Raw genomic sequence first — 21,191 nt, 5'->3', positions numbered from 1 at the left:
ACTCGCTATAAACTTCATACATCTACCGAGTTCTTTTTTGTTACCAGTCTTTCTCAGCCATCTAAGACTGCTTCTTACTCACCTACATTCGTCTGCAGACTCCTTCCAAACTATCTTTTCACTCCCTTCCAATCGCGTAAAGACTGCTTGCCTGTCATTTATAGCTTATTTCCAAGTCGTCTACAGCCTCCTTCCCAATCGCCGACAAACTCCTGGTCTGCCATCTCTAGCATATTTGCCAGTCGTCTACAGACTCTTTTTCAGTCATCTATGCACTCCCTCTCCGTCGTACACAGACAGTTTCTTTCTCATCTACGAATTTTTCCACGTCTTTACCAGTAGCCGCAGGATCCTTTCCAGTCACATACGTCTACAGATTCAGTTCTCACTCGCTATATACTCCAATAGCCTACCGAATCCTGTCTCTGTCATCTACACAAAAAAAAATTCTGATTCAATCACGAAATTAATTGATCCAATTAATTTTTTAATTGAAATGTCTTCAATCACAGAAATGATAGTATCAATTAAAAAATTAATTGACAGTCAATTAAAAAAATAATTGATCCAATTAAAAAGTTAATTGATACTATTAATTTGTGTGATTGAATTAAAAAATTTGTTGATTCAATTAAATGTTTAATTGAATATTTTTTAAAACTCAATTAAGATTTTAATTGGAAAAAATTTCGTGAATTTTTTTCTGTGTAAGTATTGCTTTGCCTTCATATACAGACTGTTTCACCCTCGTCTTCGTGGCCTACATACTCGTTGCCTGTCATCTACAGCCTTTTTCCAAGTCTTCTATGAGTAAATCTTACAACAGAATTCTTCCCCGAAATTCTCACTCGCTAATCCACTTCTCAGTTGTCTGCAGACTTCTTCCAAATTCTCACTCGCTATAGATTCCAGTCGCCTGCAGACTTCTTGCCTGTTATCTACAACTAACTTCGCACTCATCTACAAACTCTTTCCCAGTAAACTAGGACTCCTTCTCCAACGTATACAGATTGTGGTGCAATGGTTAGCATATCCGCCTTGCATACATAGCGTCGTGGTTGAACTCACATCTTCGACCGAACGCCAAAAAGTTTTTCAGCGGTGGATTATCCTCTCTCAGTAATGCTGGTGACAGTTCTGAGTTTTCAAAGCTAAGTGGTTTCACCGCAATGTGTAACGCCGTTCGGGCCCGGCTATAAAAAGCTGGTCCCTTGTCATTGAGCTAAACATAGAAACATAGCACTCACCCCTGTGGTATCACAATGGACTGAAATATCGGGCTGCCACTAGACCTAGGTTAAAGGTTAAAGTGGCAGCCCGATTAAGATTCAGGCTCACTTAGACTATTCAGTCCATTGTGACCTAGACCTAACCACTAGACCTAACCTTCCGCATTCTCCGTTTCGTATATTACCATAAGAAAAAACAAAATAACGTCTACACTCATATATCCTTATGCTTATATCACAATTCATTTTATTTCACCATTCACTTTTAACATCCACCGTTACGGCTTTAAATTCTTGATCACTTAAAAAGTGCCAGCTATAACCTAAAATTTGTGAAACTTCTCGTTCGACAGCATCATAGGAACGGCAGGAGCGTCGTAGCCATATATGAAATTCATCAGACCATTCGGGATGGCGAGGCCAATCACAACGGATAATAGTGGCAAAGCGTCGCACATAGAGACGGCGAAGATTTTTCGCAGTTCGGGCAATGAGAAGCACTGTGGATGTGGATACTTTTTCACGAATTACCTGAAATGTGTGAGAAATTGTTCTGTTAGTACGAGTCTCATATTTCTTGGATTAATTTCTTGTAGATCACTTACCAATGTATGTAAATTGTAACATTGCCGACAAATCAAAAGCATAAGAGAATCGATACGATTGTGAAATGATTTGGGACTAATAAATTTTGGCAAAAGCTCATAGCTATAAATGGCTAAGGTATTTTTGTAATGATCAACCATTTTAATTAGAGTATCAGGATGTATCTGCAAAAGGTAGAGAGGGAAAGAAAGGTTAGATAGATAATTGGATACAAATGTACTCGATAACAAATTTTGTACATCCATCCAAACAAACGATATAAAAAAATACTTTATTAAGTGATTTAGAGATGAAATCTGTCAAAGATGGTTAATATTACGAAACATTTATTACAGTTGCTACTTCTCGATAAATTCGTGAGGATTATAATGACGACCGCTTCAACGAAAGATATATATGGGAGCTATATCTAAATCTGAACCGATTTCAATAAAATTTGGAACACTTGATTATAGTACTAATTGTTTTTCTTGTGCAAAATTTTAAGCAAATTAGGGTAAAACTCTGGCTTCTGGGACCGTATTAGTCCATATCGGGCGAAAGATATATATGGGGGCTATATCTAAATCTGAACCGATTTCTTCCAAAATCAATATGGTTCTATTCTGAGCCAAAACATATGCTTGTGCCAAATTTGAAGGACTAAAACTGCGACTTGGAATTTGATTACAAAAAATGTGTTCACGGACAGACGGACAGACGGGCGTGGCTATATCGACTCAGGAGCTCACCCTGAGCATTTTTGCCAAAGACACCATGTGTCCATTTCGTCTCCTTCTGGGTGTTGCAAACATATGCACTAACTTATAATACCCTGTTCCACAGTGTGCCGCAGGGTATAAAAACAAATCAAAAACTTGAACTCAAGATTTAGCAAAAGTCTAAAATTTTAGTTTCCAAACTTTCAAAAAGTCCAAATCTAGAAAAGTCGACTTAAAAATTTACAAAAAAAAAAAATGAAAGTCTACTTTTCAAATTTTGCACAAAAGGGGGGTTGACTTTTCCGACTTTGAGAAATGCCGGAAATTCTAAAAGTCCAAGCTTTGGCAAATGTTAAAAAAAGGTCAAAAGTTAAAAAAACAAGTAAGGAAAGTCTAAAGTCGGGCGGGGCCGACTATATTATACCATGCACCACTTTATAGATCTAAATTTTCGATACCATATCACATCCGTCAAATGTGTTGGGGGCTATATATAAAGGTTTGTCCCAAGTACATACATTTAAATATCACTCGACAAGGCCGTATTCAGGGGGGGGGATGAGGGGGATCAAACCCCCCCCGAAATGAATGATTTTTTTTATATAAATAAATATATATTTTTAGCTGCATAGAAAAATCTTATCGAAGATGTTGAAGAAAAGCTGGAGGTTTTATTTTGAAAAACGCTTACCTATAAAACTTGCACAAATCATAGAATACTAGTTGAAAAGCCCGTCAAACGACGGTCGAAAAAACAAATTATTTTTGTTCTCGCACCACAAATTTCATTTTTGGAAAATGTATTTCTGGTTTTTATGTGTGTTTGTTGTTCTTTTTGTGAACATGACTCGCTTTGTTTGGCCATAGAACAACAACGAAACAGCCAAACACACATGTGTAAATGAAATGGCGCAAAACCTGCGAAAAGAACCTGCCTAATTCAGCGATGGAAGCAATAAAGAGATTTTTCCAAACGTGCATATTCTTTTAAAAATTGTGGTCACTTTGCCAGTTACTCAGGCATGGAAAATACAATTTTTAAGAGAGTACAAAAAAGGTATTTTTTGAGCGGAAAGGTACTTTTTACTAAATTTCAACAAAAATTTCACTGGAAGATTATTGTCAAGAGACTGAATTTTAAAGAAAATAAAATTTTGACAAAATTTTCTATAGAAATAAAATTTTGCAAAAATTTCCTATAGAAATAAAATTTGTACAAAATTTTCAATTGAAATAAAATTTTGACAAAATTTTCTATAAAAATACAATTTTGCAAAAATTCTATATAGAAATAAAATGTTGACAACTATTTCTACCGAAATAAAAAATCGATAATATAGAATCGCATTCTTTTTTCGACTAAAACTTTCTTGAAGTTCAATAAAATCCTGTTTTTGTTCCAACATGAACATGTCTGTTTTGCCACATTTGTAAAAGACTATTAGCAAATAAGGTTGATAAAGACTTTCTCAAAATATTAAAATATTTCGTCAAAGCTATTGTACCATAAATCTGATATCGACTCAAAAATGTCTACACAAAAGGTACTAAATCATTCGCGGGGGTACTACGGTACTGACCGGGGTGAAAAAGGTTTGAAAAAGTACTATAGTACTGCATTTTCCATCCCTGCAGTTACTACGTGCTCATCCGAACGTTCATTTTCAACAATGAAGAGATTAAAGACGTATCTTAGAAATTCGACTAGCGAGAGTAGACTCAAAGGATTGGCATTAATGTCGGTTCATCGCCGAATAAATGTGCCGACTGAAGAAGTCATTGATTTATTTGCTGCCCAAAAAGCCCATCGGTTCAATTTAATATTATAACAAGTATATACAGCACTAAGTTCGGCCGGGCCGAATCTTAAATACCCACCACCATGAACCAAATATTAGGGTTTCCTTTGAAATTTCAGGAGGGCTTGAGGACTTGAGGATATTCCCGAAGATAAATTTAAAGATTTCACCTATGAGGACTATATCAGATTCTGGATTTATAAGAACCATTTTTGTTTGAGTTTTAAAGGAATCATTAACATCTCTTGTAAGTGTGCAAGAAAATTATAAAATAAAGTCTTGATTTGAAATCTTAAATCTGTAGAAGTAAAATCTGGAAATTTTACATTGAGTTTCAAGCAATTTTCATGATCATTGCGCCTTCTACACCCTCAAGAAGTGAAGTCGGTCTATATGGAGGCATTACCAAATGGATCGATAAAAACTTAATCCGATACACGTTTTTGTGAGCCTAAAATTCCATAATATTTACAATTTCAGGCAAATCAGATAAAAACGACGGTTTCTAGAAACCCAAGGAGTTAAATCGGGAGATCGTTCTTATGGGGACCATACCAAAACATGGACCGATACTCACAATTTTTGGCACACGTATTTGTGGTCCTACAATACCTCTAGATTTCCAATTTCAGGTAAATTGAATAAAAACTGCGGTTTCTATAATCCCAAGAAGTAAAATCGGGAGATCGGTCTATATGGGGGCTATACCAAAATATGGATCGATACTCACAATTTTTGGCACACGTATTTGTGGTCCTACAATACCTCTAGATTTCCAATTTCAGGTAAATTGAATAAAAACTGCGGTTTCTATAAGCCCAAGAAGTAAAATCGGGAGATCGGTCTATATGGGGGCTATACCAAAACATGGACCGATAATCACCATTTTTGGCACACCTCTTTATGGTCATAAAATACCTCTAGGTTTCAAATTTCAGGCAAATTGGATAAAAACTACGATTTCTATAAGCCCAAGACCCCAAATCGGGGGTCGGTTTATATGGGGACTATATCAAAACCTGGACCGATATAGCCCATCTTCGAACTTGACCTGCCTGCAGACAAAAGACGAGTTTGTGCAAAATTTCAGTACGATTGCTTCATTATTGAAGACTGTAGCGTGGTTACAACAGACAGACAGACAGACGGACAGACGGACATCGTTATATCGTCTTAGAGTTTCTCCCTGATCAAGAATATATATACATTATATAGTCGGAAATCGATATTTCGATGTGTTACAAACGGAATGACAAACTTATTATACCCCCGTCACCATTCTATGGTGCTGGGTATAAAAATATTGTATACATACCTATGCATAAATAACATTTTCTACACATGAGATTATATGAATATTTTTTTAAAGTTGAACCCCCCCCCGAATTAAAATCCTGGCTACGGCCTTGTCACTCGATCTGGACAGAATTTGATAGACATCTACAAAATCTATAGACTCAAAATTTAAGTCGGCTAATGCACTAGGGTGGAACACAATGTTAGTAAAAAATTTGGGAAACATTTAAATCTGAAGCAATTTTAAGGAAACTTCGCAAAGGTTTATTTATGATTTATCGTTTGATATATATGTATTAGAAGTTTAGGAAAATTAGAGTTATTTTTACAACTATTCGACTAAGCAGTGTCAATTTTACAAGGAAAATGTTGGTATTTTGACCATTTTTGTCGAAATCTGAAAAACATATATATGGGAGCTATATCTAAATCTGAACCGATTTCAACCAAATTTGGCACGCATAGCTACAATGCTAACTCTACTCTCTGTGCAAAATTTCAACTAAATCGGAGTTAAAAATTGGCCTCTGTGGTCATATGAGTGTAAATCGGGCGAAAGCTATATATGGGAGCTATATCTAAATCTGAACCGATTTCTTCGAAAATCAATAGAGTTCTATTCTGAGCTAAAACACATGCTTGTGCCAAATTTGAAGTCGATTGGACTAAAACTGCGACCTAGACTTTGATTACAAAAATGTGTTCACGGACAGACGGGCATGGCTATATCGACTCAGGAGCCCACCCTGAGCATTTTTGCCAAAGACACCATGTGCCTATTTCGTCTCCTTCTGGGTGTTGCAAACATATGCACTAACTTATAAAACCCTGTTCCACAGTGTGGCGCAGGGTATAAAAACAAATCAAAAACTTGAACTCAAAAGAGCAAAACTCACAATGTCTAAAATTCGAGTTTCCAGACTTTCAAAAAGTCCAAAACTAGAAAAGTCGGCTTAAAAATTTACAAAAAAAAAAAAACGAAAGTCTACTTTTCAAATTTTGCACAAAAGAGAACTCGACTTTTTGGACTTTGAGAAATGCCGAAAATTCTAAAAGTCCAAGCTTTGGAAAATGTTAAAAAAAGATCAAAAGTTAAAAAAAAAATTTCCCAATTAAAAAAAGGTTTAAACTTCTATTTTTACAAATTTCTAAAAAGAAAATTTTGAAAATTTGAGAAATTCAAAGACTCGATTTTTGAAAAATATTTTGAAATGTCGAATGCTACAAAAATATAGGATACTTTTCAAAAGTTGAAAAAGTCAACTTTGCAAAATTTTGAAAATTCGACTTTTAGACTTTCTCAAAATTTGGAAAAGTCGAATTTTCGATCATTTCTGATTACAATCCCTAGTCAAGCAGTCGAACTCGTCTTTTTTGGTCTTTAAAATCGACTTTTATAATTTTTTTCACAATCTAGCTAATCGACTTTAGATGTTGGTCAAATTTTGGAGCTACGCTTCAAAATGAATATGAGCTCCATGAAAATAAGCCTCAACAACAAAATAACTGAAGCATGAAGCAAATCGGCCCGAGGCTGAAGGCATTCTTCCATGGACATAGTCTAAAGTAAGCTAAAGCGATTCCTAAGAGATTCGTACTGAGTACTGATTTTTAATTTATTTTTTTCCATAAGTTCAATCAAAGAGAAAGAGCCCCAGATTTATTTTGGATCGATTTTCATGCTTCATTAACGTTTTGTCTAATTTTCATAGGGCTTATATTGATTACGAAGCGTTGACCTACAATTGTGGCCCTGTTTTATTTTTGGCTGATTTTTCTGGGGCCCATTTTCAAGGCCGTAGCCAGGATTTTAATTCGGGGGTGGTTCAACTTTAAAAAAAAAATATTCATATAATCTCATGTGTAGAAAATTTTATTTATGCATAGGTATGTATACAATATTTTTATACCCACCACCATAGAATGGTGACGGGGGTATAATAAGTTTGTCATTCCATTTGTAACACATCGAAATATCGATTTCCGACTATATAATGTATATATATTCTTGATTAGGGAGAAATTCTAAGACGATATAACAATGTCAGTCTGTCCGTCTGTCTGTCTGTCTGTCTGTCTGTCTGTCTATCTGTCTGTCTGTTGTAATCACGCTACAGTCTTCAATAATGAAGCAATCGTACTGAAATTTTGCACAAACTCGTCTTTTGTCTGCAGGCAGGTCAAGTTCGAAGATGGGCTATATCGGTCCAGGTTTTGATATAGTCCACATATAAACCGACCTCCCGATTTGGGGTCTTGGGCTTATAGAAATCGTAGTTTTTATCCAATTTACCTGAAATTTGAAACCTAGAGGTATTTTATGGCCATGAAGAGATGTGCCAAAAATGGTGATTATCGGTCCATGTTTTGGTATAGCCCCCATATAGACCGATCTCCCGATTTTACTTCTTGGGCTTATAGAAACCGCAGATTTTATTCAATTTACCTGAAATTGGAAATCTAGAGGTATTGTAGGACCACAAATACGTGTGCCAAAAATTGTGAGTATCGGTCCATGTTTTGGTATGGTCCCCATATAAAACGACCTCCCGATTTGGGGTCTTGGGCTTATAGAAACCGTAGTTTTTATCCAATTTGTCTGAAATTGGAAATCTAGAGGTATTTTAGGACCATAAAGAGGTGTGCCGAAAATGGTGAGTATCGGTCCATATTTTGGTATAGCCCCCATATAGACCGATTTCAAGATTTTACTTCTTGGGCTTCTAGAATCCGAAGTTTTTATCCTATTTGCCTGAAATTGGAAATCTAGAGGTATTTTCGGGTCATAAAGAGGTGTGCCGAAAACGGTGAGTATCGGTCCATATTTTAGTATAGCCCCCATAAGAACGATCTCCCGATTTAACTCCTTGGGTTTCTAGAAACCGTAGTTTTTATCTGATTTGCCTGAAATTGTAAATATTCTGGTATTTTAGGCTCACAAAAACGTGTATCGGATTAAGTTTTTATCGATCCATTTGGTAATGGCTCCATATAGACCGACTTCACTTCTTGAGGGCGTAGAAGGCGCACTGATCATGAAAATTGTTTGAAACTCAATGTAAAATTTCCAGATTTTACTTCTACAGATTTAAGATTTCAAATCAAGACTTTATTTTATAATTTTCTTGCACACTTACATGAGATGTTAATGATTCCTTTAAAACTCAAACAAAAATGATTCTTATAAATCCAGAATCTGATATAGTCCTCGTAGGTGAAATCTTTAAATTTATCTTCGGGAATATCCTCAAGTCCTCAAGCCCTCCTGAAATTTCAAAGGAAACCCTAATATTTGGTTCATGGTGGTGGGTATTTAAGATTCGGCCCGGCCGAACTTAGTGCTATATATACTTGTTATAATATTAAATTGAGCCGACGGGCTTTTTGGGCAGCAAATAAATCAATGACTTCTTCAGTCGGCACATTTATTCGGCGATGAACCGACATTAATGCCAATCCTTTGAGTCTACTCTCGCTAGTCGAATTTCTAAGATACGTCTTTAATCTCTCAATTGTTGAAAATGAACGTTCGGATGAGCACGTAGTAACTGCAGGGATGGAAAATGCAGTACTATAGTACTTTTTTCAAACCTTTTTCACCCCGGTCAGTACCGTAGTACCCCCGCGAATGATTTAGTACCTTTTGTGTAGACATTTTTGAGTCGATATCAGATTTATGGTACAATAGCTTTGACAAAATATTTTAATATTTTGAGAAAGTCTTTATCAACCTTATTTGCTAATAGTCTTTTACAAATGTGGCAAAACAGACATGTTCATGTGGGAAGAAAATCTCGATTTTGTAAAAGACATAGTCAAAAACAGGATTTTATTGAATTTCAAGAAAGTTTTAATCGAAAAAAGAATGCGATTCTATATTATCGATTTTTTATGTCGGTAGAAATAGTTGTCAACATTTTATTTCTATATAGAATTTTTGCAAAATTTTATTTTTATAGAAAATTTTGTCAAAATTTTATTTCAATTGAAAATTTTGTAAAAATTTTATTTCTATAGGAAATTTTTGCAAAATTTTATTTCTATAGAAAATTTTGTCAAAATTTTATTTTCTTTAAAATTCAGTCTCTTGGCAACAATCTTCCAGTGAAATTTTCGTTGAAATTTAGTAAAAAGTACCTTTCCGCTCAAAAAATACCTTTTTTGTACTTTCTTAAAAATTGTATTTTCCGTCCCTGAGTAACTGGCAAAGTGACCAAAATTTTTAAAAGAATATGCACGTTTGGAAAAATCTCTTTATGGCTTCCATCGCTGAATTAGGCAGGTTCTTTTCGCAGGTTTTGCGCCATTTCATTTACACATGTGTGTTTGGCTGTTTCGTTGTTGTTGCTATGGCCAAACAAAGCGAGTCATGTTCACAAAAAGAACAACAAATACACATAAAAAGCAGAAATACATTTTCCAAAAATGAAATTTGTGGTGCGAGAACAAAAATAATTTGTTTTTTTTTTTTCGACCGTCGTTTGACGGGCTTTTCAACTAGTATTCTATGATTTGTGCAAGTTTTATAGATAAGCGTTTTTCAAAATAAAACCTCCAGCTTTTTTCAACATCTTCGATAAGATTTTTCTATGCAGCTAAAAATATATATTTATTTATATAAAAATATTCATTCATTTCGGGGGGGGTTTGATCCCCCTCATCCCCACCCCCCTGAATACGGCCTTGCCCATTTTCATACCGCCAGGATTGTCACTAAGAGTCATTGACCCACTAGGAGTCATGGATGAATACAAAAGAAACGTGTCATTAGAGTTTGTTTGTGCTCATCCTTTATTACAGATTTTTTTAATGGCGAAAAGACATCCGTTTTGGATTTCCACATTATGGGGCCCTTATTCGGGGTTCCCATTCCGTCAACTATAGGTACTCAGAAACCACTGAGTGCTACTATGCTACCTATGTTACCTACTTTAAGACAACTGAGTGGTGTCTGTGTGAAATGAGTTTTTTATGGAACTATAATGGACTAAATGCTATCACTTACCATTGTCTTTGGTGATCTATATGTTACACTATAAATAGGAGCTTCCGGTTGAAAGACCACTTCACCATCATTCAATGATTCCAAACGTAAATGGACTTTCAACTTGGGATTATCACGTTTCAGGATACGCCAAGCCTTAACACTACAATGAGATATGGTCAAATAGGAGACCGTATAACAATTTTGCAGGAGATGTAAATGTTTCAGTTGGGTATCAGCCAATAGCATAAGGACATCATCATCAATATTTTGGGGAGAAATGGTAAGTTCCTATTCCACAAAAAAGAAACCAAAAAATTTTTAATCTTAAAATAATTTCACTTCCTCTCTCCAGCTCACCTGTAAGTTCAAAAATAAACCCACATGCATTATGGGACAATGCAATGAGGTGACATTGACGATATTCAAAACACGCATTTTTGTGCAACAGGCATCCAAGACTTCATCCAGCAAATGTTTGGCCTCATAACGTTCCAATACAAAATCAATTAATTTCAAAGTACGCAAGTCAGTTAATTGCGACAATAAATCCTTGAGACCCTTCAGCAGTTGACCTCCAGTACCGAAAAGTTTTATACCTTCCGGATCATTGGCTTGAGCCATATTACAGGGAAATAGATAGGTTAGGGAACGTATACGCGATCCCATCCCCTTCATATCTGATGGACCATCTGCAGCCTTACCCATTTTTATGCTCCAAGTCAATAGAGTCATAAACTGGAAAATGTTGTTAAATGAAATTTCCGGTCGAAATTCTACACCTCTCAGATGTCGTCCGATACGAGCCAAACAATTTTGTGTTCGCATATGATCGAGACAATATTGCCATCCGGAATAATAGTTGTACCTCTGACGGGTCAAAGTACAATCATCTACCACAAAATTACTCCAAACTGTGGGTAAATAGAATGCCCTTTGCCATCCTTTGCAGACCTGGAATGGGAATAGAAGTCATGGTCAGTTTTGTTGTTGTGTGCTCTATTGGAACTTACCAAACTGGCGTAGTAACGTTCACGAGGTTTGAGATATGTGAAAATTTGTTCCAATATAATATCTGGTAAATTGTTCCATTCTGAATAGACACGATTTTCATCATCGCTCGTTGCTCCATCATCATTTTCATCCACAATATCAATATAGCAGGCTGAAAGAGGTGAACAAAGTTATACGAAAACATATATACAAATCTGTTAACTTTAAATAATAAAGCTATGAGCCAAATCAAATCTGCACATTGGCTTAAATGATACTAGGGAATTTTAAGTGCATCCCGGTGCATTGAAATTCTAATTGCAGGAAAATCTTATAAATGATACAAATAAAGGAGTCAAATTGGAAAATCGATCCACATGAGGTGAATTTTTTTGCTCCATGAGGCTCAAAATTAAAACCTTCGGGCCAATTTATACCGGGGGATATATATAAAAAAGCCAATATGGACAAATTTTGACACGGTAGTTAGAGCGCATATACGGACATCGTACACTAACTTTCAAACGTATCGGATATATTTTTGTCCTTTAGGAGGCCCGAAAGTCAAATTTGGGATGGGAGCACGGTTGCCACTCGAGCTAAAAATAATCTACCAAACAAACAAATCATCTACAGAAAATTTTGTCAAAATTTTATTTCTATAGAAAATTTTGTCAGAATGTTATTTCTATAGAAAATTTTGTCAAAATGTTATTTCTATAGAAAATGTTGTCAAAATTTTATTTCTATAGAAAATTTTGTCAAAATTGTATTTCTATAGAAAATTTTGTCAAAATTTTATTTCTACAGAAAATTTTGTCAAAATTTTATTTCGATAGAAAATTTTGTCAAAATTGTATTTCTATAGAAAATTTTGTCAAAATTTTATTTCTATAGAAAATTTGGCCAAAATTTTATTTCTATGGATAATTTTGTCAAAATTTTATTTCTATAGAAAATTTTGTCAAAATTTTATTTCCATAGAAAATTTTGTCAAAATTTTATTTCTATAGAAAATTTTGTCAAAATTTTATTTCTATAGAAAATTTTGTCAAAATTTTATTTATATAGATAATTTTGTCAAAATTTTATTTCTATAGAAATTTTTTCCAAAGTTGGTTTATGGTGTAATAGCACACCATAAACCAAATTCGACACACGACTTGGTAGACCTCAAATATCTCTAGATTTCCAATTTCAGGGAAATATGAGAATAATTACGCTATACAAAAAAGTGAACTGTTTTATAGGAAAGAATTAACTGGCTTGTTATAAAATTGAACTAAATTGTACTCCACATTTTGAGATTTCCACAAAACGTTGTTAAAACCAGGAATATTTATTGGACTACTTTTTACCTAAAGGGTGATTCTTTTGAGGTTAGGATTTTCATGCATTAGTATTTGACAGATCACGTGGGATTTCAGACATGGTGTCAAAGAGAAAGATGCTCAGTATGCTTTGACATTTCATCATGAATAGACTTACTAACGAGCCACAACGTCGAATTTTCAGTGAATGGGCCCTAGAAAAGTTGGCAGAAAATCCGCTTTTTTATCGACAAATTTTGTTCAGCGATGAGGCTCATTTCTGGTTGAATGGCTACGTAAATAAGCAAAATTGCCGCATTTGGAGTGAAGAGCAACCAGAAGCCGTTCAAGAACTGCCCATGCATCCCGAAAAATGCACTGTTTGGTGTGGTTTGTACGCTGGTGGAATCATTGGACCGTATTTTTTCAAAGATGCTGTTGGACGCAACGTTACGGTGAATGGCGATCGCTATCGTTCGATGCTAACAAACTTTTTGTTGCCAAAAATGGAAGAACTGAACTTGGTTGACATGTGGTTTCAACAAGATGGCGCTACATGCCACACAGCTCGCGATTCTATGGCCATTTTGAGGGAAAACTTCGGAGAACAATTCATCTCAAGAAATGGACCGGTAAGTTGGCCACCAAGATCATGCGATTTGACGCCTTTAGACTATTTTTTGTGGGGCTACGTCAAGTCTAAAGTCTACAGAAATAAGCCAGCAACTATTCCAGCTTTGGAAGACAACATTTCCGAAGAAATTCGGGCTATTCCGGCCGAAATGCTCGAAAAAGTTGCCCAAAATTGGACTTTCCGAATGGACCACCTAAGACGCAGCCGCGGTCAACATTTAAATGAAATTATCTTCAAAAAGTAAATGTCATGGACCAATCTAACGTTTCAAATAAAGAACCGATGAGATTTTTTAGGCGTTTTTTTTTTTTTAAAGTTATCAAGCTCTTAACAAATCACCCTTTACAACTCACGAAATTATAACTTCTCACAGAATAACAATGAACTAAAAGTAAAGAAGAAAATCAATGGCGCCAAATCATGGCCATTCTTACTAATTTTGGGAATCGTACGAAAAAAGGTTTGATATTCGGCTACTGCCCTAACAAATTTGCAAGCATATCTCTTTTCCTGTGCAAAACCCAAATCATCGATTTGAATGTAGTTTTTTCGGAAGGTTCAAGTGTAGTTCACTTTGGGTTGAGTGAATTAACCGAATTTATTCTGATAATTGGTTGATAGTTTTGTTGCAAGTAGAGGATGCTGATGAGGAATGTGGTAATTCCGAAACAGCTGTACATTCAACCATCTTGCAGTCTTTAGGGCTTTGCCCAAATAAATTTGACAAGCATACTTTTTCTCTGTTGGTTAAACTACACTTGTAGTTAAGTCAATGCATGGTTTTAAGCTGAGATCAAGAACAACAATAATGATTGTAGAGAAACCAACAATAGCCACCGTGGTGTAATGGTTAGCATTCCCGCCTTGCATACACAAGGTCGTGGGTTCGATTCCTGCTTCGACCGACACCAAAAAGTTTTTCAGCGGTGGATTATTCCACCTCAGTAATGCTGGTGACATTTCTGAGTGTTTCAAAGCTTCTCTAAGTGGTTTCACTGCAATGTGGAACGCCGTTCGGACTCGGCTATAAAAAGGAGGTCCCTTGTCATTGAGCTTAACATGGAATCGGCAGCAGTCAGTGATAAGAGAGAAGTTCACCAGTGTGGTATCACAATGGACTGAATAGTCTAAGTAAGCCTGATACATCGGGCTGCCACTTAACCTAATCTAACAATAACAAACAAAACGAATGAAATAAAATTTTTACAAAATTTTCTATAGAAATAAAATTGTGACAAAATTTTCTATAGAAATAAAATTTTCACCAAAATATCTATAGATATAAAATTTTAACAAATTTTTCTATAGAAATAAAATTGTGACAAAATTTTCTATAGAAATATAATTTTGACAAAATTTTCTATAGAAATAAAATTTTGCAAAATTTTCTATAGAAATAAATTTTGTCAAAATTTTCTATATAAATAAAATATTGAAAAAATTATGCAAAATTTTCTATAGAAATTAAATTTTGACTAAAATATCTATAGATATAAGATAGCCACCGTGGTGTAATGGTTAGCATTCCCGCCTTGCATACACAAGGTCGTGGGTTCGATTCCTGCTTCGACCGACACCAAAAAGTTTTTCAGCGGTGGATTATTCCACCTCAGTAATGCTGGTGACATTTCTGAGTGTTTCAAAGCTTCTCTAAGTGGTTTCACTGCAATGTGGAACGCCGTTCGGACTCGGCTATAAAAAGGAGGTCCCTTGTCATTGAGCTTAACATGGAATCGGCAGCAGTCAGTGATAAGAGAGAAGTTCACCAGTGTGGTATCACAATGGACTGAATAGTCTAAGTAAGCCTGATACATCGGGCTGCCACTTAACCTAATCTAACAATAACAAACAAAACGAATGAAATAAAATTTTTACAAAATTTTCTATAGAAATAAAATTGTGACAAAATTTTCTATAGAAATAAAATTTTCACCAAAATATCTATAGATATAAAATTTTAACAAATTTTTCTATAGAAATAAAATTGTGACAAAATTTTCTATAGAAATATAATTTTGACAAAATTTTCTATAGAAATAAAATTTTGCAAAATTTTCTATAGAAATAAATTTTGTCAAAATTTTCTATATAAATAAAATATTGAAAAAATTATGCAAAATTTTCTATAGAAATTAAATTTTGACTAAAATATCTATAGATATAAGATTTTGACAAATTTTCTATAGAAATAAAATTTTGACAAAATTTTCTATACAAATAAACGTTTTACAAAATTTTCTATAGAAATAAAATTTTTACAAAATTTTCTATAGAAATAAAATTTTTACAAAATTTTCTATAGAAATAAAATTTTTACAAAATTTTCTATAGAAATAAAATTTTATCAAAGTTTTCTATAGAATTAAAATTTTGACAAAAATTTCTACAGCAATAAAATGTTGACACAAATTCTATAGAAATAAAATTTTGACAAAAATTTTAATAGAAATAAAATGTTTACAAAATTTTCTATAGAAATAAAATTTTCACAAAATTTTCTATAGAAATAAAATTTTTACAAAATTTTCTATAGAAATAAAATTTCACAAAATTTTCTATAGAAATAAATTTTTGTCTAAATTTGCTATAGAAATAAAATTTTGATAAAATTTTCTATAGAAATAAAATTTTGACAAAAATTTTCTATAGAAATAAAATTTTGAAAAATTTTTCTATAGAAATAAATTTTGACAAAAATTTTTATTGAAATAAAATTTTGACAAAAGTTTCTATAGAAATAAAATTTTGACAAAATTTTCTATAGAAATAAAATTTTGACAAAATTTTCTATGGAACTAAATTTTGACAAAATTTCCTTGGAAATAAAATTGTGACAAAATTTTCTATAGAAATAATATTTTGAATAAATTTTTTATAGAAATAATATTTTGACAAAATAAAATTTTTACAAAATTTTCTATAGATATAAAATATTGATAAAATTTTCTATGGAAATAAAATTTTGACAAAATTTCCTTGGAAATAAAATTATGACAAAATTTTCTATAGGAATAAAATTTTGACAACATTTTTTATAGAAATAATATTTTGACAAAATTTTCTACAGAAATAAAATTTTTACAAAATTTTCTATAGAAATAAAATTTTGACAAAATTGTCTATAGAAATAAATTTTTTACAAAATTTTCTATAGAAATAAAATTTTGACAAAAATTTCTACAGCAATAAAATTTTGACGAAATTTTCTATAGAAATAGAATTTTGACAAAATTTTCTATAGATATAAAATTTTGACAAAAATTTCTACAGCAATAAAATGTTGATACAAATTTCTTTAGAAATAAAATTTTAACAAAAATAAAATTTTGACAAAAATTTTAATAGAAATAAAATTTTGACTAAATTTTCTATAGAAATAAAATTTTGACTAAATTTTTTATAGAAATAAAATTTTGACAAAAATTTTAATAGAAATAAAATTTTGACTAAATTTTCTATTGAAATAAACTTTTTACTAAATTTTCTAAAGAAATAAAATTTTGGCAAAATTTTCTATAGAAATAAACGGTTTACAAAATTTTCTATAGAAATAAAATTTCTACAAAATTTTCTATAGAAATAAAATTTTATCAAAGTTTTCTATGGAAATAAAATTTTGACAAAAATTTCTACAGCAATAAAATGTTGACACAAATTTTTATAGAAATAAATTTTGACAAAATTTTCTATAGAAATAAAATTTTGAAAAAATTATGCAAAATTTTCTATAGAAATAAAATTTTGCAAAATTTTCTATGGAAATAAAATTTTGACAAATTTTTCAATAGAAATAAAATTTTGACAAATTTTTCAATAGAAATAAAATTTTGACAAATTTTTCTATAGAAATATAATTTTACAAAATTTTCTATAGAAATAAAATTTTGACAAAGTTTTTTATAGAAACAAAATTTTGACAAGATTTTGTGTAGAAATAAAATTTTGACAAAATTTTCTATAGAAATATAATTTTGACAAAATTTTCTATAGAAATAAAATTTTGAAAAAATTTTCTATAGAAATATAATTTTGACAAAATGTTCTATAGAAATAAAATTTTGACAAAATTTTCTATAGAAATAAAATTTTGACAAAATTTTCTATAGAAATAAAATTTTGACAAAATTTTCTATAGAAATAAAATTTTGACAAAAATTTCTACAGCAATAAAATTTTTCTACTGCAAAAATTTCTATAGAAATAAAATTTTGACAAAATAAAATGTTGATAAATTTTTCTATAGAAATAAAATTTTGTAACAATTTTCTGCCAATCTTCGACATATGTAACATATATAGGTATATGGTCTTAAAATTAAATTTTTTGTTTGAAATATTTCAAATAAATTGTTATGGTGGTGGACATTAAAATGGATCGATTCAGCCCAGTTGCTAGTCTAAAATTCTTGGAAACATAAAGCGTTCTCCGTAATTGGATGTTGCTTTTCATTTATAGTTATACCGTACATTGATCGAATGAATAACGCAATGGAAACTAATTTGCGTAAAAATCTGTTTAGTTACAAAAATGTGATGTGTTTAAAAAATTTAGTTTAGCCGGAGTCGAGTAAAATTTTTACGACTTAAATTTTTTGCCATATATTTACCAAAGGACCAAGACAGCACCTTGTGATTTTTATAAAAATTGAATAAATATCGTTCTGCTCCACCCCACTCGCTTGATTTGGCTCCGTGTGATTTCTGGCTATTCCCTAAACTCAAGAGACCACTTCGGGGAATGCGTTGCGAACGCGAACTGTATCGGTGTAAAATTAAATGTAGCCTCCATATGACCGTTCACTTGCTTTGATTTCTAAAAAGCCTTCTAACTCGTTTACTTTTGGTCCTGAACCTAATGCCTAATTTTTGTAGTTACACTACAAAGGAGTAATTGTTTACAGATAGCACTATTTTGGACAAATTGTAAAAACAAATTATGTGTTAAAATATTGGTGTTTTTTTTTGTAATGTATTAAACAAAATATACTTTTATAACTACACATTAATAAAGATTAGTAGCAGTGTTTAGACATAATTTATAACAAAAAAAAACAATTCTAATCAAAATAAATAAAAACAATATTGAGAGAATGGGAGAATACATTGGTGGATCTAAACAAAATAAGCTATTATCATTTCTCTCTTCAGTCATCTCCCTCTCTCTCCCTGTCTCTCAGTAAAAAAAAAATTGTTGTATTTTTGGTTTGTATCGAAATGGCCAAACATACGAATATATATTTACGCAATAACAAATTTTCAAATCGAAATGAAATTGAAAAATATATACTATGGTGAATATAGCATGTAAGCTTAATAGAATAATATGTCCCAATTTAGCCAAAAAAAGAGACCATTTATATTAGGATTACCTAATTTGAAATATTTTGATTTTTTCAATATATTTTTTTATTAATTCCTTACCTTCCTCATTTTCATCCAGCACCCAACCGGCATTGTGCATAATTTCCTTGCCGGTGCGTAAAGCTAAAGTCGCCATGATGTCTCGTTTGTAACAGATTCAACTTTTTAAAATTAATACCAAAAATAGAAAATCTATTTAAATGGAGTTTTTCGACAATTTCATTTAAGGGATTTTGAAAATTTTTATTTAATTTATTTTTTCTGATTATTTCATTGGTATAGATTTTATTTGTTGAATATTTTTTAATTCTTTTGATTTTTCAAAAATTTCTAAAAATTTCACATTTATACTAATTTCACTTTTTTTTCACTCCCACTTGGATGCCTTCTTGCCTGTTCGTTGGCCCGATTCGTCGCGTATCGCTGCAAAAATTCGACTGCCAAAATTTTTCTTAGAGAATTTTCGTAGAGATTTGCTTTTGTGGTGAAATGTTTTTCCATTTTGTATTTTTTTTTTTCAAAATAATGTTGCTCATTAAAACTGCTTAGTTTTCTTGTGTTTATTTGAGATTTTTTTTTTAGATTTTATTAAGGCTGATGAAGAGGTGGGGTAAGGCAATCGTTACTCGCTGAGAAGAAAAACTGTTTATTTTAAAAATAAATTTTGTGTATAGTTTCTTTTTTTTTGAAACAATTACAAAATTTGTATTTTACCGTTCAGATTGTGATTCTATTAAACTATAAAGCGAAATACCCATAGTCGTCATCGTGGTTTCTATTTCGGTGACGACAAGAAACGATTCAAAGAGTTTTCACCTCATTTCGAGGGGATATGAAAGAATAAAGTCTTTTGGTAAAGTTTATTGGTTAGAGATTTTCACATTAACAAAATTAAAAAAAAAAATGTACAAAAATGAAAAATAAAAAAAAATATAAAACATATAAAAAATAAGAACTTGATATAAAACTATTTTTTTTTCGAAATTTTAATTTGTTTTTATCCGTTTGTTTTGCTCGCTTCTTTCCCAAATCAACACTGGCTGATCAGCTGGCTTTTGATTTCAAAATATTCTGCCTCGATATTTTGAATTTCCCTTCGTTTGATTTGATTTTGTTTTTCTTCCTCTCTTTCCTTCTCTATGTCCCCCTTTCTCTCTAATTCTAGGAAATATCCATTTTATGTTTATTTATGTGTAATTTTATGCGATTTTGTGTGGTTTTTACTGCATCATACCATGACCACAGCTAGCACGCGTTATCTCCTGCCTTATCGTGGTGTTGATTGATTTGTGTGCTATTCATATGACCGACCGACCAACCATTCTCAATCCTCCATCTGTCCAATACAATGATGGGAGGAGATTGAAATAAGTTTCACTATTGTTTTTTTTTTTTTATTGGAGGGCACAATTTTGAAGGGCAATATTGTGGTAAATTTTGTTGTTAATGATCGATATTCCCCATATACAAAAAATATAAACAAATGTGGTTGAAGAGGGAGACATTTCTTTCTAATTAACTTGTAGAAATGATTTAAGGAGGGGGAAATGTGGTAAAGGGTAAAGGGGCAAGGCCTATAAAAACTATAGGAAATTACAATAGTAACAAAGATGTAATTTAATAGTTAAAGCAATTAATATAAATACATTAAATTAAATAATTATTATATTACATATTTTTTTATTTTTATATAAATTAAAATTTTAAATTTAATGATATATTACAAAAATTTAAATATACATATATATTACAAACTATTAAATTAGATAAGTTAGTATAATTATAATTATTAGTTATAAATTATTATTATATTATATATTTATAATTTATATTTATATAAAAAAGAAATAATTATTATAAAAAACTAGATTAAATTAAATTAAGCTATTTTAGGTTAATTTAAAATATAAAATTTTATGATTTAGACTAATTCAAACTTGGTTTTGTTTTAAGGGAAGAAAAGGACAATTTCAATAAAAACCTATAAGCTATTTAAAACACGCGAAATTAAATAATTATAATAATTAATAATAAATACATTAAATTAATAACTTATTAAATTACACATTTATAATTCATTATAAAAATAAATTAACATTTTAAATTAAATGAAAAATTGTATATATTACAAAATATTAAATTAAATTATTAAAAATAAATTATTGTTATATTACATTATATATTTATAATTTATATAAATAATTTATATATATATATATATATATATATATATATATATTATATAAATTATTTATATATATTATATATATATAATTATA

General features: G+C 31.5%; 1 protein-coding gene across 1 annotated transcript; it reads right to left on the bottom strand.

Moving 5' to 3' along the window:
- Positions 1 to 1,438: 1,438 nt before the first annotated feature.
- Positions 1,439 to 19,236, bottom strand: LOC142239048 (F-box only protein 39; the record flags this gene model as incomplete). The annotated part of the gene is given in 6 exon segments (XM_075310813.1): positions 1,439 to 1,760; positions 1,835 to 1,999; positions 10,637 to 10,906; positions 10,976 to 11,569; positions 11,629 to 11,780; positions 18,973 to 19,236. Coding segments are annotated over 6 exon segments (1,536 nt in total). The 3' UTR covers positions 1,439 to 1,481.
- Positions 19,237 to 21,191: the final 1,955 nt, after the last annotated feature.

This window comes from Haematobia irritans, chromosome 5 (genome assembly GCF_050003625.1).
Source record: "Haematobia irritans isolate KBUSLIRL chromosome 5, ASM5000362v1, whole genome shotgun sequence".
Taxonomy (NCBI): domain Eukaryota; kingdom Metazoa; phylum Arthropoda; class Insecta; order Diptera; family Muscidae; genus Haematobia; species Haematobia irritans.
This window is presented reverse-complemented; position numbering and strand designations above follow the sequence as displayed.